Here is a 20,039-nt window from a genome sequence, read left to right on the forward strand (position 1 = left end):
CAAAGAGGAACTGAAACGCATAAACCTTCACTTTCAAATTAGTAAGTACTAATTTCTGCAAATTAAATTTAACTAACAATTCATGTTAGCATTTTGTCTCTTTATATGATCTACTGATAGTAAGAAAAATATAAGAATTTACTAAAAGCAAATTAATACCCTTATCAGATTTTCTTTTGTCTAATCTTTCTTTTCTTGGAGGCCTCTCTCTTCTAGACCTTCTTATTTATGTTTATATTGTCTACTAATCGTCTACTAGCAGTGTTACATTTTCTTTTCTGTAAATATGTGTCCTGTTCTAAATCTCATCGTTTTACATGGGCGTTTGACTTTGACTTAGAAGAGCTAGACACTGTAATCAACTGTAGGAGGAGCTGTTCTACTGGCTGATGATTAAGGAAGTTGCTGATTCCCAGCTAGACCAAGCCTTAGACACAATCACAAATATCAACTATAGCCTTATTTTTACAGGTTCTTGCAATACAGTTTAAATCGATGACTACTCTAACTTGCCTTGTCATTGCACCAACTAGAATACCTATTGTCAAAATGCTCTAGTTTTAGAGTACAACTGATTGAGATAAAGTGATTACTTTGTTAAATGCTGATTCTCGATATTTTAATTTCAACAAACAAGATTATCCCAAACTATACAAACCAGTTTCACTTGCCAGTAATTACAACTTTCACTTTATTCTTTCTCACACATGGAAAATGATATTATTTGCTAAGTGTGATCATTGTCAGGGTCACGTCACAGCACAGGACCTTTTCCATATTTCTTTGAGATTGTTCCTCTCAAGGTCACTGATAGGCCTATGTCCTTGTTTCCCTGCTATGGCGTGTAATTGTAACAGTTTGCACAGTTGGTTTAAAACAAACAAACAAAAAACATCTCAGAAATAAATACCAAGATAATTCTATGTATGTCTGTTTTGTATTAGCCTTGTGATGCATTGTCAAGATAGGAGTGACCTTTAACACAATTTCCAGCACACAATAACACTTAGTAACACAGGCAGTTAAGAATAGAACAGAATAGAATAGAATAGATTTTATTGTGATTATCACAGGTACAAGAAAGTACAGATACACTGAAGTTTTTGTGCAAAGTTCCCTAGCTTTTTTTTATATAAGCTCTGTCACACTTTGTAAAAATATAAAAATGCACGGAAAGAAACAGAACAATAATAATTGTTTCTTTCTGTGTGCCTACACATAAAAGGACTTTAACTACAGTTGCACTCTCAGTGTACTTGAATAGGATATAGGTAAGAATTTTTTTAAAAAGAAAGAAGTATATATACACACAGCAGTATTTACTTTGAGAATATTTGCACATTTGCAGCAAGTACTGCAAGAAGTTAAAATGTGCAGAGTGCAGTGAAATTAAACTGTAAGAAGATCATGGCAATGTTATTTAAATGCAATTTTGCATTGTAAGGAACAAAAAGGTACGCACATTTTGCTCTACACTTTCTTTACAGTGACTGACGCCTTTTATGTCATCTAATGCGGTGCTTGTGTCTTATTCGTGGATGTTTTATGATTAAAGATCCGGCCTGAGCTCTGCGCCCCCTAGCGGCAGAGACACCTACGGGCACCAAACTGATGACGTGGTTCGGTCCGTTGAGCAGAGAGCAGCAGGATGGCCGACCAGAGTAGGCAAATAAAACTCGCTGCAGCTAAGAAAAAGGTAAAGTATTTCACAAACGACCCGGTTATATAGAATAGAAACTCATGACTCTGTTTCCAGTCTTTTCAGTGTGGGTTTAAGGTGTTTCATTTATCGTATAGTTTCCAACGTCCTTACGGAGCCGGGGTGTTGTCATTACACGTCGCCCGACCTCTGCGCTGTCGCCTAGCCTGTCTCTCGAAGCTCCTGTTCCGGCTCCACTGCTAAGGAGAGACCGGTGTTTCGCGTAGGCCTGTGCTGATAGCATTAACTTTCCGAGATTATGCAGACTATTTTTAGTCCGGAGAGGCGTTTATAGCATCCCACACTGTTTAGTTAGTTAGCGATTAACTTCACTCACTCTCTTTGCCCAACGGTTTCACTTGTCTTTGTAGCTAATGTTAAATGTAGTTACTGGGAAAGCCTAACGTGCTAACTAAGGCAAGTTAGCAAGCTTACTCACTAGCTAATGAATAGTTGGCTACGTGGTGTGAGCATAAAGAATCTGCACAGCTATTTTGTCTTGTCTGTAGATCTCCAGTTGTCAAAGAAAATGCCCAACAAACATTAGTGCTTTAATTAAACAAACACACTGCCAGGAAGCTAGCATTGTAGCATAGTTAGCTGGATATAATGACGAGAACTGTTTTGACAGCTGACACCCCTCTTCCCTGCCCTGTTGTGTGCTTTAGCCAGACGTGTTTTAGGCTAGTTAGAGAGATGGCCTTATCAATTGTCAGTGTTAGGTTCAGGAAGTGACTCGTCAGCATTTCTTGCTACCACACACTCTCCGTGGTTGTGTGGTCATGGTTATAGCAGTTAACATTTAGCTGCCATAAACCCCAGTATTTCAGAAATGGTTGCTCCCATGATTTCCTCTTGTGCCCCACGTCAGCTGTCACGGCCAACATACTCAGGCATCACAAGTATGCATTAACAATAAGATGTGTTTTCTATAAGTAGATTGGTCACATGTTGTCATCTTCGTCCTGTTTAGTTTAGAGTGATTAGTCAAAGGCAGTAGCTAGCTTATTTGGAGTGGCTATTTATTGTAGTTTGCACTTGAAACCGGATCTTTTGAGTGGCGAGCTGCTGTATTGACGGAGAATGAGTGCAGTTCTGCCTTGCTTCAACTCAGACCAGATTAACGCCTCCTGATTCATTTTGCATGCTAAGACACTGCAGTGTTTAGAGATCATTTACGCTAAACAATGTCTTTAGTTGTCTGGGAGTAGGGAACGATTCTAAACGCCCACAGCTGGATCTGTAAGGAGCAGCTAAATCAGTTTGTATTCGATTAAATAGGCAGTAGTTTCTTTTTGAAAGTCAAGAACCGTTTTCTCAGACAACGTCGATTGTTTCCTCCTGTCATGTGCTGCTCAGCTGAAGGAGTTCCAGCAGAAGAGCTCCCCTGCTTCTGTAGGAGGAGAAAGGGGAGGAGGAGCAGGTGGTGGAGCAGGGGCCAAGAAGAAGAGGAAGGTGAAGGGAGCGGGCCAGTATGATGCACCTTCCACAGATAGAAACTCTCCAGATGATGTAAGTCACAAGGCCTTTCTGTTTTTGTTTTTTTTTTGCAGATAAACAGTCTCTGACAGTGTCTGACAGTCTCTCTGTGACCTGGTTATGTGTGATTACTCAGATCAAGTGTCCCCATGCAAAAGAGACTCGCTTCAAGTCATTGTTTTGTGGATTTGCAAATATATTTGATAAAAAGAGACCCACGTGCTCACAGTCCTTTTGTTGTTTGTTTTCACCCATTGCATTGATTTGTAAAAGTCTGCGTGGTTGCAGAGCATAAATCAACTTGTTGGGAAACGAGCTGATTTGCTATCATGTTGGCAAATGCTTTCCACGTTGCTATCATGCACACAAACACACAGTAGCAGCGTTCCCGCCTATTTGCTGGCCAGGTGACAAGGTGACAGTAATGTTTATCTGAGACAGGACACTGGACATAGTTCAGATCTGTCAACCTGACTTACAGTAGGTTTTGTCTTGGCTGCAACAATTCTTCCTACGATATTGTGTATTTTGAAAAACGTCCTTTAGCAAAATGGCCCTCTTTATAATAGAAATGTCTGATTAATGATTATTAAATAGTCATAATCGCATTTGTAACAGTGAATCATTAATCAGTTGTTTTTGAAATCGTACTTAATGTGGTGACAAAACCAGCAACAATGGAAAAATACTGGCACAGAGTGTGTCTCAGCCTTTTGCTTTAACTCATTGACATTTTTAACTAGCTTTACCTACTTGTCAATGCTGTTACATATTATTATGAAGCATAGTCTGCTACGGTCTGGTCTATTTAAGCTCAGTAATCAAACTGAAAGTTTCAGTGAGGACATGAATGCCACACTCAGACATCATATTACATTGGTCAGCTCCCTGGCATTTGACCCGTGCTTGGACCAGTTCCTGAGACAGCTGTGACCCTGTTTCTAATTGTTCAGAGACCCCCAGTCTGCAGCATAGTCCCATATACTTCACTGATATACCTGAGGGTTACAGTGAATTATGTTCAGTAATTACCAGAGATTTTATGGGTCACTCTCACCTCACTGCCCATATGCACACTCCCTTTCTCTTGATGGTCATATGTGCTCCCTTTCTCTCTCTCTCTCGCTCTGTCTTTTTTTCCTCTGGTTCAATAAATGGCTTGTAAACTTAAGTATTGTTGAATTTATTGCTGTCATACTACCAGATTCCACATCTTGACTTCCTTCTTGACGTCGCGCTTCTCTTTGCGTATTTGTTTATCTTCTTTGTCACCCTCGAAACTGTTCTCTCCCCCCTTCCATGACTCTTTCTCTGTCTTTGTTTCTTCTCCCTGTAGTTTGACAGTATTCTCAAAGCTCTTAGTCAAAGCAATGGAGTAGTCCTCCCTCCTTATGTCAACTGTCAGGTGAGCCTCTGTCTCTCCTTTCTTTGTTTCTTTCCTTCCAGCCTTTTCTTTCTCTCTTTCATCCCGTTGCTGTAAATAGCCGTGCTTCTTCTGGTATTTAATATTGTAACCTGCTTTCCCATTCCTTCCTCCTTTCTGGTATCAAGTGCACTTTTCTCTTCTTCTGACATGCAGATCAGAAAGCATGGAGTGGAGATTCTTGCCATGCTGCTGTGTTTTTTTTATATATATATATATACACATCAAGAGAGTGTGCATGAATGGTTCAGAAATGTGGAGTGTGCATCTTTTTTATTTTTTTTTCTCAGAAATCACCCCAGTGGTGCTGTTCATTTTACAGTATTAATCTTTCATCATTCAGTGTAGATGGTTGGCATTTTCACAGTGGCTACCATAAGTCTTAGGTGTTGTACAGCTGTGATGTTTGTAGCTGAGTGTTTTTTCGCTTAAAAATGTATTAATACTTTTATGTTTGTTTGTTTGTTGGTCTTTTTTTTTCTGTGCTTTAGTTGCCTGCACTTGTAAACGTGTTATTTTTCATATTACATATTTTATGCTAATGTCACGCTCACATTAAGGTCAAACTCAGTCAGTTATTAAAATTACAGCTTGCATTTATACAGAATAGTGTCGTTCCTTCATTGCTTTCATGCTGCTAATGTTTCAGAGAGCGTACCGTGGGTAGCAGCAGTAGGAAAGCATGACACGAAAACAAACGTGCATTGGTGCAGAACCAAAACACATTTCCTGCAACAGCTATCATCCCAAGTAACAAAGGCTGCATTAGGATGCTTTGTAAAGCATTTAACACAAAAATAATTGCATCATGTGGACATGTAAACAACGTAGTAAACTGATCTATCACCTTAATCCAATGAACCCGTGTCATCTAATTATTTTCATGCATGTACACACATAAAGTTTGCAGCATTTTGTGGTATGACTCTTGCTTTTAACTGCTCTTTTTCAGGCATTAAACAAGTGTGTGCATTTTTGTGTATGTGTCACCTCAGACCTTCGCTGACATGGAGGCTGTGGGGTCTTCAGTCCCCCAGCTACTGGAGGAGCCAGCCAGCGAGCCTGGTCGCAGCTCCCCTGTGTCTAACCCCGCTAGCGCTAACACTGCTACTAATCTTGAGTCTGTCGGTCACAACCCTGACCTGCAGGTGTGTTTTTCTCACTTTCCGTGCTCTTTGTCTTTACTGCTCCAGGTCTGACAATCACACCGTGTCAACATTATAAGCCTTAGTGTAATGACTCTTAGTATGTCATTGTCATTTGCTGTATTTTTATTGATATATGCATGTGATGAAAACAAAAGATTCGGCGTGAACCCTTTTCTATGTTGTTAAATTTTAAAATTAAATGTGCTCACTGTCTTCCTTTTCTCTACGTCTGTCTGGCTCTCTCACTCTCTCTTCTGCTTTCAATCTTTTTTCTTTTTCTGCAGGACTACCCTGATACCAATGGCAATGAGAGTTCAGTGGAGGAAAATAGGTGGGTCATCTGCTTGATACTTTTTTATGGCACTGTGCAACTATTACCAGAAAACATTTATCTATATTTACTAGGTATTGCTCCTGTTTTTGCTGTAAACGACAACATGTTTAGACTTCCGAACATTATAGATTTTATTTAGCTTTATTTGTTCGTCCGTGTTGCCTTGCAGACCGCTGTCTTCCACAGAGAGCCTGCGACAGATCTCGCAGCAGCTGAACGGACTGGTCTCTGAGGTACAGTGTTGCAGCCACCAAAAGGCATCCCATCTCTCTCTCTCTCACACACACATTTCTTTGTCCTACAGTGTTAGGCTTTTAACAATAACACACCACCAGTGATGTGCACATTGTGTTGCATCTGTTCTTGGCAGGAAAGTGCTAGAAGCATTTCTGCCAGTCATTCCCAGTGGCCTCAGGCTGACTGACAGCATCAACTGGTGCACGAAGCAAACTTGATATATTTTATCTTAGTTAGATTTTACGCCGTCAGCAGTAAACCACGAAGTCTGTTGTTTTTTCTGTCAAGTTTCTGAGACACAGTTATTTTTATTATTAAGGTTCTGTGATGAAATGTGAGTCTTACCGCTGCTGCCTAATCAAACGGTCTATCTGCTATGCAACAAACGTTTTTCAGCCGTAAGCTTGTAGCGGCATACGTTTTTATTCAAGCACATTCATTTCCTTTTCCCTACAAATTCCTGAATGTTTCCATATCTGAGCTCCCTGTGGCACTTATGATCAAATATCTGTTTTTGTAAAACATTCTAGTCATCTACTGCCTATGTGAATGGAGACACTGCACCTGCTCTCAGTGAACGGGAACTGGAGGTAAGACAGAAATCTAATATTTTCTGTAAACTAATATTTGGACCTGAGTTTGAACTCAGTTACATGATACAGTGATATCTTAGTGTCATTTGGTTTATGGAACAATATAACCAGGCCTTCATGCGTGGTATTATTTTATCACGCTATGGTTAGGATATGAAGTGAGACGTCCCAGAATGGACATTATGTTGGCAAGTTCTCTGAAATGGAAACGCTCATGTTGTAAGAATTACCAGTATAATCTTCCCAAAACTCACTGAGAGTGTGAGGGTGACCTTTCCGGCTTTGTGTAATTTCTTTAACCGCACAGCACATCACATCACATGTACTCCCCAAAATGAGACCGTGTGGAAGTGTGGAAAATTAAATGCTAATGAAGAATCACAACACATTACAGCTCTTGCAAATAGATGGAGTGGAGCAAATGGAATTTGTTGGATTAATGATGGTATACTAATATGCTTCGTCCCTTTATAAAATTGTGGTGAATGATCTTTCTGGAGAGGAACAGAAACCCCAAAATATCAGTTTGTACCATGTGACATTATCTTAATTACCTGACTGATTAAATGACACTTGGAAGCTTTCACCACTGGGCAGGGACTTAATATGATGAAGGAGGTCATGTGGATCCAGTGCACATCTTTTGCAAATGATACTTAAATAGGTTGCTGTAAAGGCTCCACTGCTTCAAGTTCCATTAATCAGTTTAACAGCCATCGTGTATTTGAATTATTTGCTTCATTCGTCATTATTGAAAGTACATTTGTGCTCCACTTTTAATGGTGCTACTGTTTGCCTTCATGTTAATAATTCACACTTTATTATTGTTTTTTTTTCTCCTCCTATCCTCTTTGTTTGACTTGTGCCACTGCACTTTATCCCTCTCTTGTTTATTTTTTGTTTCCTTTTTCCTTTCCTGGATGCATGTGTGCACGTGATAGAGTCGGAACCAGGAGCTGGCAGCCGCCCTGGAATCCAGCAACCTAACAAACGCTCAGCTCAATACCAAGCTAGACCAGCTGGTAAGAAGCTGTGTGTATGCATATTTGTGTGTGCACGTTTGTGTGATATTAGAGTAACCCCTTTCCTGCCCTTGGACCGTAGTTAATTACATCTGTGCATGTATTGCAATGTACTCAGCATGTCATGTCATTGTCATGCATGGTTTCTTTTTTTTATCTTTTGTTAAGGTTGAGTGAAATACATTTTTGCAAGACATAATCACGGCATAAGGAGTTGATTGCAGATTTCTGGTAGTGAGGCCTTTTCAGCACACAAAACTTCAAATATCAGTGTCTTGTCTGGCATGCAGATGAGGTCTTTGCCAGAATGTTGGTTATATTTATAAGTTAAAATCGTCTGAAACTGCTGTGATGAAGAACACAGTGTTTTCCTTTCCTAAACTTACATGTATATCCTGTTTGTCTGGCAGGTACAGCAATCTCAGGAGCTCACAGATCAGCTACAAAAGGTAGGCAGCTTTCCCTTTCACTTTTCACCTCTATCTCAACTGTTTTTTTTTTGGCATGAATATCAATTTCATTCATGCACGTCTTCTTCCTCCAGGAGCGGAAAGAATTTGAACAGAGGTTTTCGAAAGAGCAGGGAGCCATGCGGGAGCAATTACAGGTAATTTCTCTGACCCAAATGTTAATTGAATGTGTGTGATCAGACATTTCTAAGAAATTCTGTAGCGATGACATAAAAGGAAAAACTAGAAAAATGTCTCTTTGCACTGCACTGTAATGTCTCTGTGTATGATATCAGAGTGTGTGGTGTTGTCTTTATATGAAATGGATAGAAATGTGATCCATTAACACACCCTCCTAATTCCAACCGTTCCTACAATAATTGCTCATGCTGACAAGAACTGGTTATGTAGAAATGCTGAAGCACTGATGAGTAATGCACCCTGTGAAGAGCTGCATTTACTCATAATGTTCAGATTTAATCAGAGTCTTTTTGTAAAGTCAGTTGACATTATCTCGTCTCATCAAGAACTGTGCTCTTTGCTTTGTGCTCTCTCAAGGTTCATATCCAGACCATTGGCATTCTGGTGTCAGAGAAATCAGAGCTGCAAACAGCACTACAATACACACAGCAAGCTGCACGGCAGAAAACAGGTGTGTTTTATAATGAACGTGATAAGCTCTTAGTGCTACAGCAGTTACTTAACATTGTTTATCTCTCTCTTTGTATGTATTTGTTTGTAGCTGATGCAGAGGAGCTAAATAACCGTCTGCAGGCAACAAAGCAGAGAGTGTCAGAGCTGGAGAGAACTCTCTCTTCTGTCTCAGCGCAGCAGAAACAGTTTGAAAAGGTAAAAGACACTGCTGTAAACTCACACCATAAAAACTATTTACTGAGTAATTAGAAAAAAATACAAGTTATATAAGAAGAATATAACTAATATAAGATTTTCTCTTAATTTGTTTTTATTATTTTCATTTTGTCTCCAGCACAACAAAGAATTCGAAAAGGAAAGAGACAGTTTGAGACTGGAGGTGTTCAGACTAAAGTAAGTCGCTTTTTCCCTAACACACTTCTCTTATTTCTACACATTTTCACATAGTATTGGGAAATTAATTGCTTTGACAGATGACACGAGCAGGTCTCTTTAGAAATGATATCTTTGTGTGTTCACAGCAACTTGAGTGAAGAGTCGAAGCAGCAGAACTCGGAGATGTCGGAGCAGTTAAAACTGAGCACGCAGGAAAATGCAGCAATGAGGTTGGAGGTGGAAGATCTTCGCAAGAGGCTGGAGATAGCTGATCTCATGCTACAACAGGTGTGTTAAAGTACATTCTATCACTTTAAACACATTTAAACGTTTCATTACACCAGTTTCTCAAACTAGAGCTCTGAATGCCAGAGTAAGGATGGCATAATGCTGGAAATTCTTTTACCACGCACACAAAACATCATGTTTTGACAGGCTGACAGTAGACATTATAAGCGTCACCCATCTCTAGCTACTTTACCCTAAAGAAGTGCACAGTTGTTTTTGGTTGTGCGTATTAAGCATTGCTGCAGTTCCCAAACAGTAACTTTAACGTTACATTACGACGACACATTGGTTTGTCTACAATTAACAACTGAAACTTGCTCCCTGAAATTCAGTGTACAGATCCATCTTTGAGTTGCTTAGATAAGTTTGATGTGTTTACTTTCTTCCAACTCTCTGTGACACTGTCTGGCTTTTGGTTGTCCCTGACTGAAGTTTGGCCTCAGCTTGACACTAAAGCGACATCAATAGCTGATAGTGTAGACAGATGTTATGAGTTATTTCCATTTTTACTGCAACATCTTTGTTATCTGTTTTCTTTCCAGTGCTCCAGTCAGTCAGATCCCTCTAGTATCAACCAACAGGTCCAGCTACTGCTAGAAGAGAAGCAGCAGCTAGAGGTGCACAATCACCAGGTGTGCAAGGAGTTGTCTGTTAAAGTTATCTGCATGTGTTACACAACTTGCATGTCTGTCTTGATATCAAGAGTTTTGATTTACTGCACATTGTTACATGATGATATTTCTTCTAAAGCTCTTGTCTTAGCAGATACTGTCGTTTATTCTGATATGAACGATTACCTATCCCTGTACACTGCCTTATCATTTTCATTATCAATATTTCATGACCCATGAGATGTCATCCACCTTTCCTAGCTTCTCTATTCCATTCCTTGCTTGATTATTTTATAGACATTTATGAAACTGATGTATAAACTACTTTATGACAGTGAAGTCTTCTTAAATTAACACCACTTCACCCTCTACGTTTGTGATTTTGCAGCTGATGGAGTCCATCTCCCATCTGAAGACGGAGAGGGACTGTTACGCGGAGCAGATCCAGGAGGAGGGACGTGTATGGAAGGACAAAACAGAACAGCTGCTAACACAGGTATGGGAACATCAGCATGGATTATATTAGACTATGGCTTTGAAAAGTGAATGATTTGACTTCTGAATGACTAGTTGACATGTGTCTGTGAAGGTGTCCTTGGTGGCAGAGGAGAGAGACCGAAATATTAACAGAGTCCAAGAACTGGAAGCCAGCATCGCAGAGCTAAAAAATGCTGCTGGTATGTAGCAGACTCTGTCCTCTTCTAGAGGCTCATTTATTTTTATTTTTTTGGAGTCAAGGTTTTCACTGTTTATCAGCACAGAAATGTATCTGTTAAAGGTACTATATCAAGCTGTGTGCTCAATATTTTGCCCTTCATAGTAGAATGAGCATCAGCTCTATATTGTATTTATTGTCAAATGTCCCAGTAGCAGTTTAAAAACACTGTGTGGTAATATTTAGTTCAGCATAATGTTCAATGTTTTAGCATCTAAACGGTAGCATATTTGATAACTGGCATTCTTCTCCTCTAGCGTTATTGTCCCAGGAGAGAGAAGCTCAGGATGGAGCAGAGTCTCAGCCCTCAGGGCCGTCAGAGAGTGAGGTGGCACTGCAGGAAGCTCTAAACAATCTGCAACAGGAGAAAGATGCTATTACTGCACAGTATCAGGCACAGGTATGCATTTTATTGTTTGCTGTATACGTCGTGAAATATAAAGGAGTTTAATGTGATTCGTCTACAGTGGTTTAATGGAACCACTGTATTCACTAAAAGCAAAAATTTACTTTTTCTTTACTGAATCGACCAAGGATCATTAGTGCTTCCAACGTCGCACCTTTCTGTCTTTGAAGTTTCTTAAATCATCTGTAATTCTTCTTCCAGCTGCGGGATAACGAGCAGCTGAGCCGCATGTGTGCAGAGCAGGAGGCACGTCTGGGGGAGATGGAGCGGCAGGTGGAGAGCCGAACCCAGGAGGCAGACGACCGCCGGCGCATGTTAGAGGATGTTCAGTCGGACAAGGCCACTATTAGCCGCGCTCTCACCCAAAACCGTACACTGAAGGACCAGCTGGCTGAGCTACAGAACGGCTTTGTCAAACTGGTGAGACTGAAAAACTGTGCTTTTTTTTATAGACACATTTACTGTTGCATCTACTTGGCTTCTTGTTCATACATTTTCATTGCTTCTTTAAAGTGGCTTTTTTTGTTTTTTAAATCTTCATAAATAAGTGAAAAACCGTCTGTTTTAACTTTGTGTGAGACTGCTGTCTTTAAGCCAAAATTCCTGTTACTCATTCACTCTGCCAGACTAATGAGAACATGGAGCTGACCACTGCCATCCAGTCAGAGCAATATGTGAAGAAGGAGCTGGCTCGCAGAATGGGGGAATTACAAGAGGAGCTGCACAACGTCAAAGAGCAGGTAAGGTCATACACACCACTCTCCTGCACCATTTTGTTTTGCACTTTTGTTGTCTTTACTATTCATCCTTCCATCATATGTTTAGATATTTCTAAGCATATACTTGTCTGTGTCATATACGTATTAATGCAACAGCAGATGATTATAGCGATATGGTATTAATTTATGTTTCCTCGCCTTCAGTTGGAGCTGAAATGTCAGGAGACTCAGGGTCTGATGGAGCAGAGGGACCAGGTAGTGGCCCACCTGCAGCAGTACTCTGCTGGCTACCAGGCCTTGGCTTCAGAGAGGGAACAGCTGCATCAACAGTATCTCCAGCAGAGCCAGCTCATGGACCGGCTGCAGCACGATGAAAGCCATGGCCGTGCACAGCTGGAGATCAGTTACAGTCAGCTCAAACAAGCCCAGGTGGGTTTCACTAGTAAAACCTTTTATAATGTGACAATTCAGTGTATAGACTGTATAGTCATTTTGCTAATATAGACTGTATAGTCATTTATTTGTGCTGTGTAGCCTCACAGCACAAGCCTCTTTTCTATCTTTCTTGACACTCTCAAACACATGAACAGTTTTAATTCTCCGTCTCCTCCTACAGGAGCATTTGGAGAAGCTAGTCCAAGACAATGAGCAGCTGAAGGCTGAGGTGAAGGAGCTGCTCAACAGCTCGGCTCTTGTGTCGACATCCAGAGACCAGGGTAAGTTTTCTCCATTACTGTTATGTATTGTCACCATTGTTTATGTACTGTTGTTACAGCACCACCAGTTTCAGTCAAATCTGTGCCCTCTAAAGGCAAGCAACATAAGAGCAACAGTTTCTAACCTTTAAATGTCAACATGCTGTGCTGTTGGGCACCAGCTACAGACAACAATAATAAATGCTGCAGTCATTCTCTTAAGAAATTGCAAAAAGAAACAAAAAAGTAATTTGTCATTTAGGAGATGGAGTGGAAAGCCAGTCCCTGCAAGAGAGCCCAAAAAAGTCCTCCTCCATAGTTATTCCTGAAGACTTTGAGAGCCAGAAAGAGATGGTAAGAAGGGTGCTGAATTTTATTCCTCGAAAACTGCTCATGTAGATATTTATTATTTTATTACACAACATTTCATAACGCAGATTTCAAGTTCAGTGTTTTAAAGATGCTGATAATTTTGCTTTTGGTTTAGTTGTTTCATAGCGTCTTCTCACCTCATTGCCACTTCCTGTCCCCCCACAGGAGGACTTTATCCGAGGAGCTTTGGCCCAGGTGGAAGCAGAGAGGGACGAGGCCAGAAGGCAACTTGAGGAGGAGCACAGGCTCCATATGGCAGCACGGCACCAGGCCGCTGTGGCACTCAGTCTCGAGCAGCAACACCACAGCTACAAACCTGTTCATGAGCAGGAGCAGGAGCATGATCACAGTCACGGCCAACACAATCACTGTGAACACAGTCATGAGCATTCAGGTTAGAAAAGGCCAAGTTTGACTTTACGTTTTGTAATAATTTCAGATTATTTAGGTCATGGAGGGTATTTTGTAAACGTTAACATACTCTGTGCTGTTCCTTGACCAGAAGGAGTGCCGGTGGAAGTTCATCAGGCGCTACAAGCTGCAATGGAGAAGCTTCAGCACCGTTTCACGTCCCTCATGCAAGAGAAAGCTGACCTGAAGGAGAGGGTGGAGGAACTGGAGCACCGCTGCATCCAGTTGTCTGGAGAGACCGACACTATAGGTGAGACTTAACTAATGTCTTTTTGCTATTGTCCTATAGTGTGTACTCTATATATCTAAATAGTTCATTACCATACTCATCTCCGTTATCCATATGTCTTCCCAGGGGAGTACATAGCCTTGTACCAGAATCAGCGAGCTATCATGAAGCAGAAGCACCAAGAGAAAGAGCAGTACATCAGCATGCTGGCCCAGGATAAGGAGGAGATGAAGGTATGGATAACTTTATTGTAAAGGGACGGTCACAAAAATAACTTCTGCTCAATATGTACTCAACACAGACGCAAACACGTGAACTTGCAGAAGTTTGTCTGGATATATTTCTGTTTTGTTTTTTAGAATCCGTAAAGACAGCTGCTGATGGATGTTTTTCTATTTCCAAATTCTTGTTTCATGACTAGCTCACATCTGTTTTGATGAGTGGTCCGAGAGTACTTAATCTTCACTGTCACTGTTTGGCTTTAATGAAAAGTAATGAAGCTATTAGGATAATTACACTCCTCTGATGTTGTTTTGGTCTGTATCCCACATGTCTGTGTCTCCTGTCCATCAGGCAAAGCTGGCAGAGCTGCAGGACCTCGTGATGAGGCTGGTGGCCGAGAGGAACGACTGGTACAACCGCTACAATGGAGCTGTAGCCAGCGTGGGCTCGGTGAACCCCGACCTGCTTCCTGTTGGGAAGGATCACACTCACCCAGAGCATCAAGCACACGGCGAGCTTAATGCTGTCAGTGGAGCAGGTAAGAGCAATCACATGTACCGCGTCACAAATTAACGCAAAGATACACAAGATGCCGATCTTGAGTCTAGAAGAGGATTAGATGCGTGATCTGATGGGAAAATTGACTTGCTTCTTGTGGCATAAAGCAAGTGTGACAGGAAATTAATGGTTGTTAATATAATTCAGTAGCTGTTAATTACAAATGACCTCAGTGTCATTTAAAAAGAAACACACCAGTAACACAAACACTGACAGATTTAGCATCTTTAGCTACAGTACAGTCAGTGCAGTGTGTGTTGCGCTATTGTTTTCAAGTCTTGTAGTATTGTGACCGTGTTTGAGAGTGGAATGGAGAATTTCTCAAGTTTCTCTTTCACCTGATTACAAACTTGGGTAGGTGCTCCGGTAGTCTGACCCCCCTGCAGTACCTCTGCGGACCCCCTAGGGATAGCGGACCCCCTGTTGAAGACCTCTGGTTTAGACTAAAGTCAGCTGGCAGATAATTGCAGTTCATATCACTGTTGTGTTTACTAAAATTCATGAAAAAAAATACTACTGACATTGTGATATATTTTTATGTTTTATCAATAACCTTCTTGTCTCTGACTTGTTCTCTGCTGCAGAAGCGATGGAGGTCATCCCTCTGTCAGAGCCCTCCCCAGGTCTGGAAGCGTCCTCATCCCAGACGCTGTCATCTGTTCAGACTGACTCCAAGCCCCTGGCGCCCAAAGAGGACGGCACAGCCCAACAAATCATGCAGCTGCTCCAGGAGATCCAGAACCCACAGGGAGCTCAGAGATCACCTCCCTTCCTCGGGGAGAACCCCTGCATCCCCTTCTTTTACCGGCCTGATGAACAGGACGAAGTCAAGATCCTGGTGGTGTGAGGTGTGTGTGTGTGTATGACATAGACTTTTGTATGTTTGCGTGCGTGGGAGATATTGGACATGTCTTGAAGTCTGGGGAATATGGAAGCCCTCAGTTTACCATATTTGTAGCTTATTGATCCCATTCACAAACACTTCTTTGGTAATTTGACACCTTACAAAACTGGTCACAGAGTGTCTTTGACCCAGTTACATTAAAATGCCCCGTCTTTTATCTGTGTGTCGGCACCAATGTGTGCGTAGTTAACACGAAAGAGGTTTTTCTGTTTGTTGTCTTTACGTTCTTGTTTGTCTACGACGCTCTTCCCAGAGAGGAGGTAATCAGTATTCCTAACTGCAATTCGATTATTCTCCTTGCTGTGATTTTGACTTCCCATCTCTCACATATGTGCAATAAAGGGGCCATATATTCTGTCCCCTCGCTGATACAGTACTTCAAGAGCTGTGAGAAACTAGCAGCTTGTTTGCGCGCAACTTTATTCAAGTGCAAATCTCTGTTTTAATTCACTGTACTCATGCCAAAAACAAAAACAAAAAAAACAAAAAAAGAGCAACATGTTTGAATGTAATACCTGTACGTGTGTGTGTAATGTGAAGAGAAGTAAGGTGCAGCGAGAAGATGTGAGGCCGGGTGGCAAAACTAATAAATGCAGAGAATTAAGAGAAAGTTAAGGAAGTTCAGTGCACATATGAGCTTTGAAGCTGTAGGTGGTGTTTTGACGTGAAGAGCCTGCACGATCAGAGAAGATGGAGGCAGATGTTGCTGGTTGACGGTGTTCATAAAGCTACTTTTTCTTCCAAACACTGAAAATAAGTTTGTTGAGCAAGTTTTTGTGTCAAAGACTGAGAGATGTCGCCGCCGTTACGAGCTGGTGGTTGACCCAATTAACCGAAGGGCATGGATGCAATTTAACACGACCCCACGAAGTTAAAAAAAATGTTAAAGTAAAAGTTATGAAGGTACTACAGGCATCTTCTCCGGACTTAAGGTAGCGTTTTTTAAGTTGCATACAGGTGGTTTGGTCTCTGTCTATCTCTGACTGGACTCATCACAGTCCATCTCCTGCACCATAACTTCCTTTCATGGGGTCTTTAACCGAATTGACACTATTCAAAAGTTCTTTCCTGTTACGTTTACTTGTAGTTTTACATATCGAAGATGAGTTAACAACTGGATTGTGTGTATGCGTGTGTGCGTTTGTGGTGAATCCATACCGTTTCCTCCTCGGCCAAACTTGCATTCATTGTAAATTTATTTTGGTAGAGTTCTATCAGATGATATAATTGCACTAAAACTGTACAAAGCTTCTCGTTTTAGCTCTGTCCGCGCTCTCGTGCTGATTGGACGGTGATGTTTGATCCCATGAAGCTTAACGCCGAGGATCCCACTGAATCGAAAGCGTGTCGGCGTGTGTTTGTGTAACGCTCACTGCAAGAATGATTTTCCAAAACGTGAGGGACCAATCCAATTTTGGGAAAATGAACAACTCTCTTCTCCTTTGGGCATTAAAAACTAGGGAGATTTTTCTTTGAGTAAAAATGACAGGTTTAAGAGAGATGCTCGTGTTCGCAAATATCGATTGGAGGATGGATTTATTTCCTTCCCTTTACAGCTAATAACAGAGACTTGAGCTACAACATATTTCTTTTTTCCTCCATTTCCGATCACATCCAGGCACCAGCTGCTTGTCTTTACATGATTTTAATATGCAAGGACTTGAGTCTCCCTGCGAGGTCATATATTAAAACAAAACACTGCAGGAAGTTTTATTTGGATGTGTCTGAAGTCTGCGAGGATGTGCTTATTTTGCTGTAGAGGACACATTTAATAAATTATTAAACTTGATATTTAAAGTAACAGGGCAGGAAGCAGCTGTGCGAAGTTTGGTGTTTTAAGTATATTAACTCGAGGCTTATTAAAATATAAAGTACGTGGTTGCCATATGTACTCGGTGTTGTTTAGAGGGACAGTAAACGGCACCTGAACCACAGCACTTGACGGTAAACCTTTCATTAAAAAAAATATATATATATTAATAATAATTCCTCGCTTCTTAGCATTCTGGTTTTCTTTGTCACAGATTTTATTTTTTTGTTTTTTTTGCTTTTCCGAGATCAGACCAAGACATAAATACACGTTAGTACTGTTATTTGGGGGCTTGTAAGATAGATAAATGAAGATGAAATGATTTCCCGCGCTTTCTAATTCACTGTTAAATACGTTCTGCGCGTGATTGCAACGAATGGCAAATGAGAAAGCATTTATTGTCCTTACTGTAAAAGAGGTGGTGTGTATATACTGTACCTGTGTAACATATTGTATATTCATTATGCCTGGTGTGAGTGAGGGGGTAAGGTGGTGGCTGGCAGCGTGGATAGCCGTCGGGTTGTTGTTGGTTACTGACTGGCTGTGATTTAATACAAAGATTGAGTTAAGTAAAGAAAAAAAAAAAAAAGAGAGAAAATATTGTATTTATTTGGAATAAGTTAGTATCTCAACTAATCAGTTTTAATGTAAATTGGAAGCGACTGCAGGATGGAAATGAAGGATCACTGAGAGATATGTTTGAGTGCTGCTTCTGACAGAAGCTTTCTGATTGATTTTTATTTTTTTTTCCTTGAGTAATATTTTCTCCCCTTCTCCTGAATAAAACTGATTGAGCAACTTAAACTGAGTGTCTGGATTTTCTGGTACTCTAAACAGTACACACAACCATAGACTCTATATGCAGTCCATGACCTCAACCCGGCATACATGATACCTGTATTTGCTGTAGATTTATTTTGGACACAGAACAGAGCAGGCATCTCATCTCAGGGGTCATTACAGCCTTCAACAAAAGACAGAGTTCACCCCGTTGCCATGGAGACATTCACGCTATCCATTGGTCTCCTTCCTTCTGATTGAACTTTCCATGTGATAGGAAAAGCTACCAAGCTGCTTTTTAATTAAGTGCATTATTAATTAAAGGTTTGTTTGTACAGACAGGAAGTGATGTGTGTCATTATATACACCGATCAGCCACAACATTATGACCGCTGACAGGAGAAGTAAATAACATTGACCATTTTGGGACAATTCAATGTTCTGCTGGGAAACTTTTGGACCTGGCGTTCGTGAGGATGTTACTTAGACATGTACCACCCACCTAGACCAGACCAGACACCCCCACCCCATAGCAATGACACTCCTGCGGCCTGACACAGACACACGCACAAAAACAATTTAGGATCAAAAACATGAAGAACAGCACAAGGTGTTGACCTGGCCTCCAAATTCACTAGATCCCAAACTGATGTCGAAGGAGGAACTTTTCTCTCTCCTTCAGCCCAGGATCTTTATACCTATTGGAAAGGTTAGTCCGACTATGAATAGACCACTCGACAACTTCTCTCCAATGACAGTTTATTTAGCACGCAGAGAATAGGTACAGAGTCAGCGCTGAGACTTCAGCTTAACCACGTTATGGGTAGAAAAGGAGAAGACCCGGACGAAGCACACACAGAAGTCTTGTTCTATCTGGGCTCCGCCCCGAAGACAATAGGAGGAGCACTGCCTTTCATGTATCAGTGGTTTTCCATGTGTAGCCGAGACCGGCTCTAACCGGTTTCTACAAGGTGAAACTTTAGATTGTGTGGCGCATCCTTATCTTGTGAGCAAAGCTGCAGCTAAGTGGTAAACAACCCCATTTATGATATGATAGAAGAAGAGCACTTCTTTCTGTTTTTGCCCTCATGTAACCCTTTAATATCCAACACTGGTCAAGTATCTGTGGGATGATCCACAGAGGCCCCTCCCCTCAACTCATGGGACCCAAAGGCCCCCACTAACAACCCTATGAAACCCTCAGAAGGCCCATGTCTATTCTCTGATAAGTCACACAACTGCTTTGGAGGCACAAAAGAGACCTACACTATATTAGGAAGGTGGTCATAATGTTTTGCCTGATCAGTGTATGAAGGAATACAGGGTAAACAAGTCATCTGTCTGTGTCCAGTGTACACTTTGTGCTTTGTCATTATGTTTAAATTTAATTTATTATTTTAAGTGATATTATCGTCAGAGGAGTAAATCAATAGTGAGTATTGTAACTGATTACTGGATTAGCTGTTCTGAACCGTCTGTATTAGATCCCATTAACTGATGCTAATGTTTACAACCATGAAAAGAAAAAGGAGACAAAGAGGAAGCGTCGCTCGTTACACTGAAGTTTTTAATCTGTTGACAGAGCACAGCAGTCCTGCAGGTTAATGTCACCCTCTCATCCACATCAGTTTGCAGGACTTCGGTTGCTGCACACACACACTCACACTGCCCCTCCCTTCGCTGCTGCTGCCGTTCACACAGGGAGGGACCAGAAAAAACAAAATGACCCTCTCCACTACAAGCAAAACGTATCAAACCACCTGCCGACGTCCACATACATCACGGTATTTCATGTTTTTTTTTAGAAGTTTTTTTTTTTTCCAGCATTATTTCCTTATATGTTCATAATAATTTAAATATTCAGCAGTTTCTTACATCGCAGACTAAATTCTCTAGACAGTGTCCA

At 41.0% G+C, this 20,039-nt stretch overlaps 1 protein-coding gene across 4 annotated transcripts; it reads left to right on the plus strand.

Moving 5' to 3' along the window:
- The first annotated feature begins 1,157 nt into the window (after positions 1 to 1,157).
- Positions 1,158 to 18,473, plus strand: golga2 (golgin A2). Of its 4 annotated transcripts, none has more exons than XM_084572589.1 (27): positions 1,158 to 1,696; positions 3,059 to 3,211; positions 5,597 to 5,749; positions 6,034 to 6,080; positions 6,253 to 6,316; positions 6,851 to 6,910; positions 7,855 to 7,935; positions 8,346 to 8,384; positions 8,480 to 8,542; positions 8,943 to 9,036; positions 9,127 to 9,233; positions 9,373 to 9,431; positions 9,560 to 9,701; positions 10,244 to 10,333; positions 10,701 to 10,808; positions 10,902 to 10,989; positions 11,285 to 11,427; positions 11,635 to 11,853; positions 12,060 to 12,173; positions 12,357 to 12,581; positions 12,769 to 12,868; positions 13,110 to 13,201; positions 13,385 to 13,613; positions 13,722 to 13,880; positions 13,986 to 14,092; positions 14,433 to 14,619; positions 15,224 to 18,473. In XM_084572589.1, the coding sequence occupies exons 1-27, from the start codon at positions 1,649 to 1,651 to the stop codon at positions 15,484 to 15,486; spliced, it is 3,234 nt and encodes a 1,077-aa protein (XP_084428715.1). In that variant the 5' UTR covers positions 1,158 to 1,648; the 3' UTR covers positions 15,487 to 18,473. The 4 variants fall into 4 exon arrangements, with proteins under 4 accessions (XP_084428715.1, XP_084428716.1, XP_084428717.1 ...); XM_084572590.1 differs by having other exon boundaries at positions 13,725 to 13,880; XM_084572591.1 differs by lacking the exon at positions 7,855 to 7,935.
- The last annotated feature ends 1,566 nt before the right edge of the window (positions 18,474 to 20,039 follow it).

Source organism: Chelon labrosus (genome assembly GCF_963514085.1).
Source record: "Chelon labrosus genome assembly, chromosome: 22".
Lineage (NCBI taxonomy): Eukaryota > Metazoa > Chordata > Actinopteri > Mugiliformes > Mugilidae > Chelon > Chelon labrosus.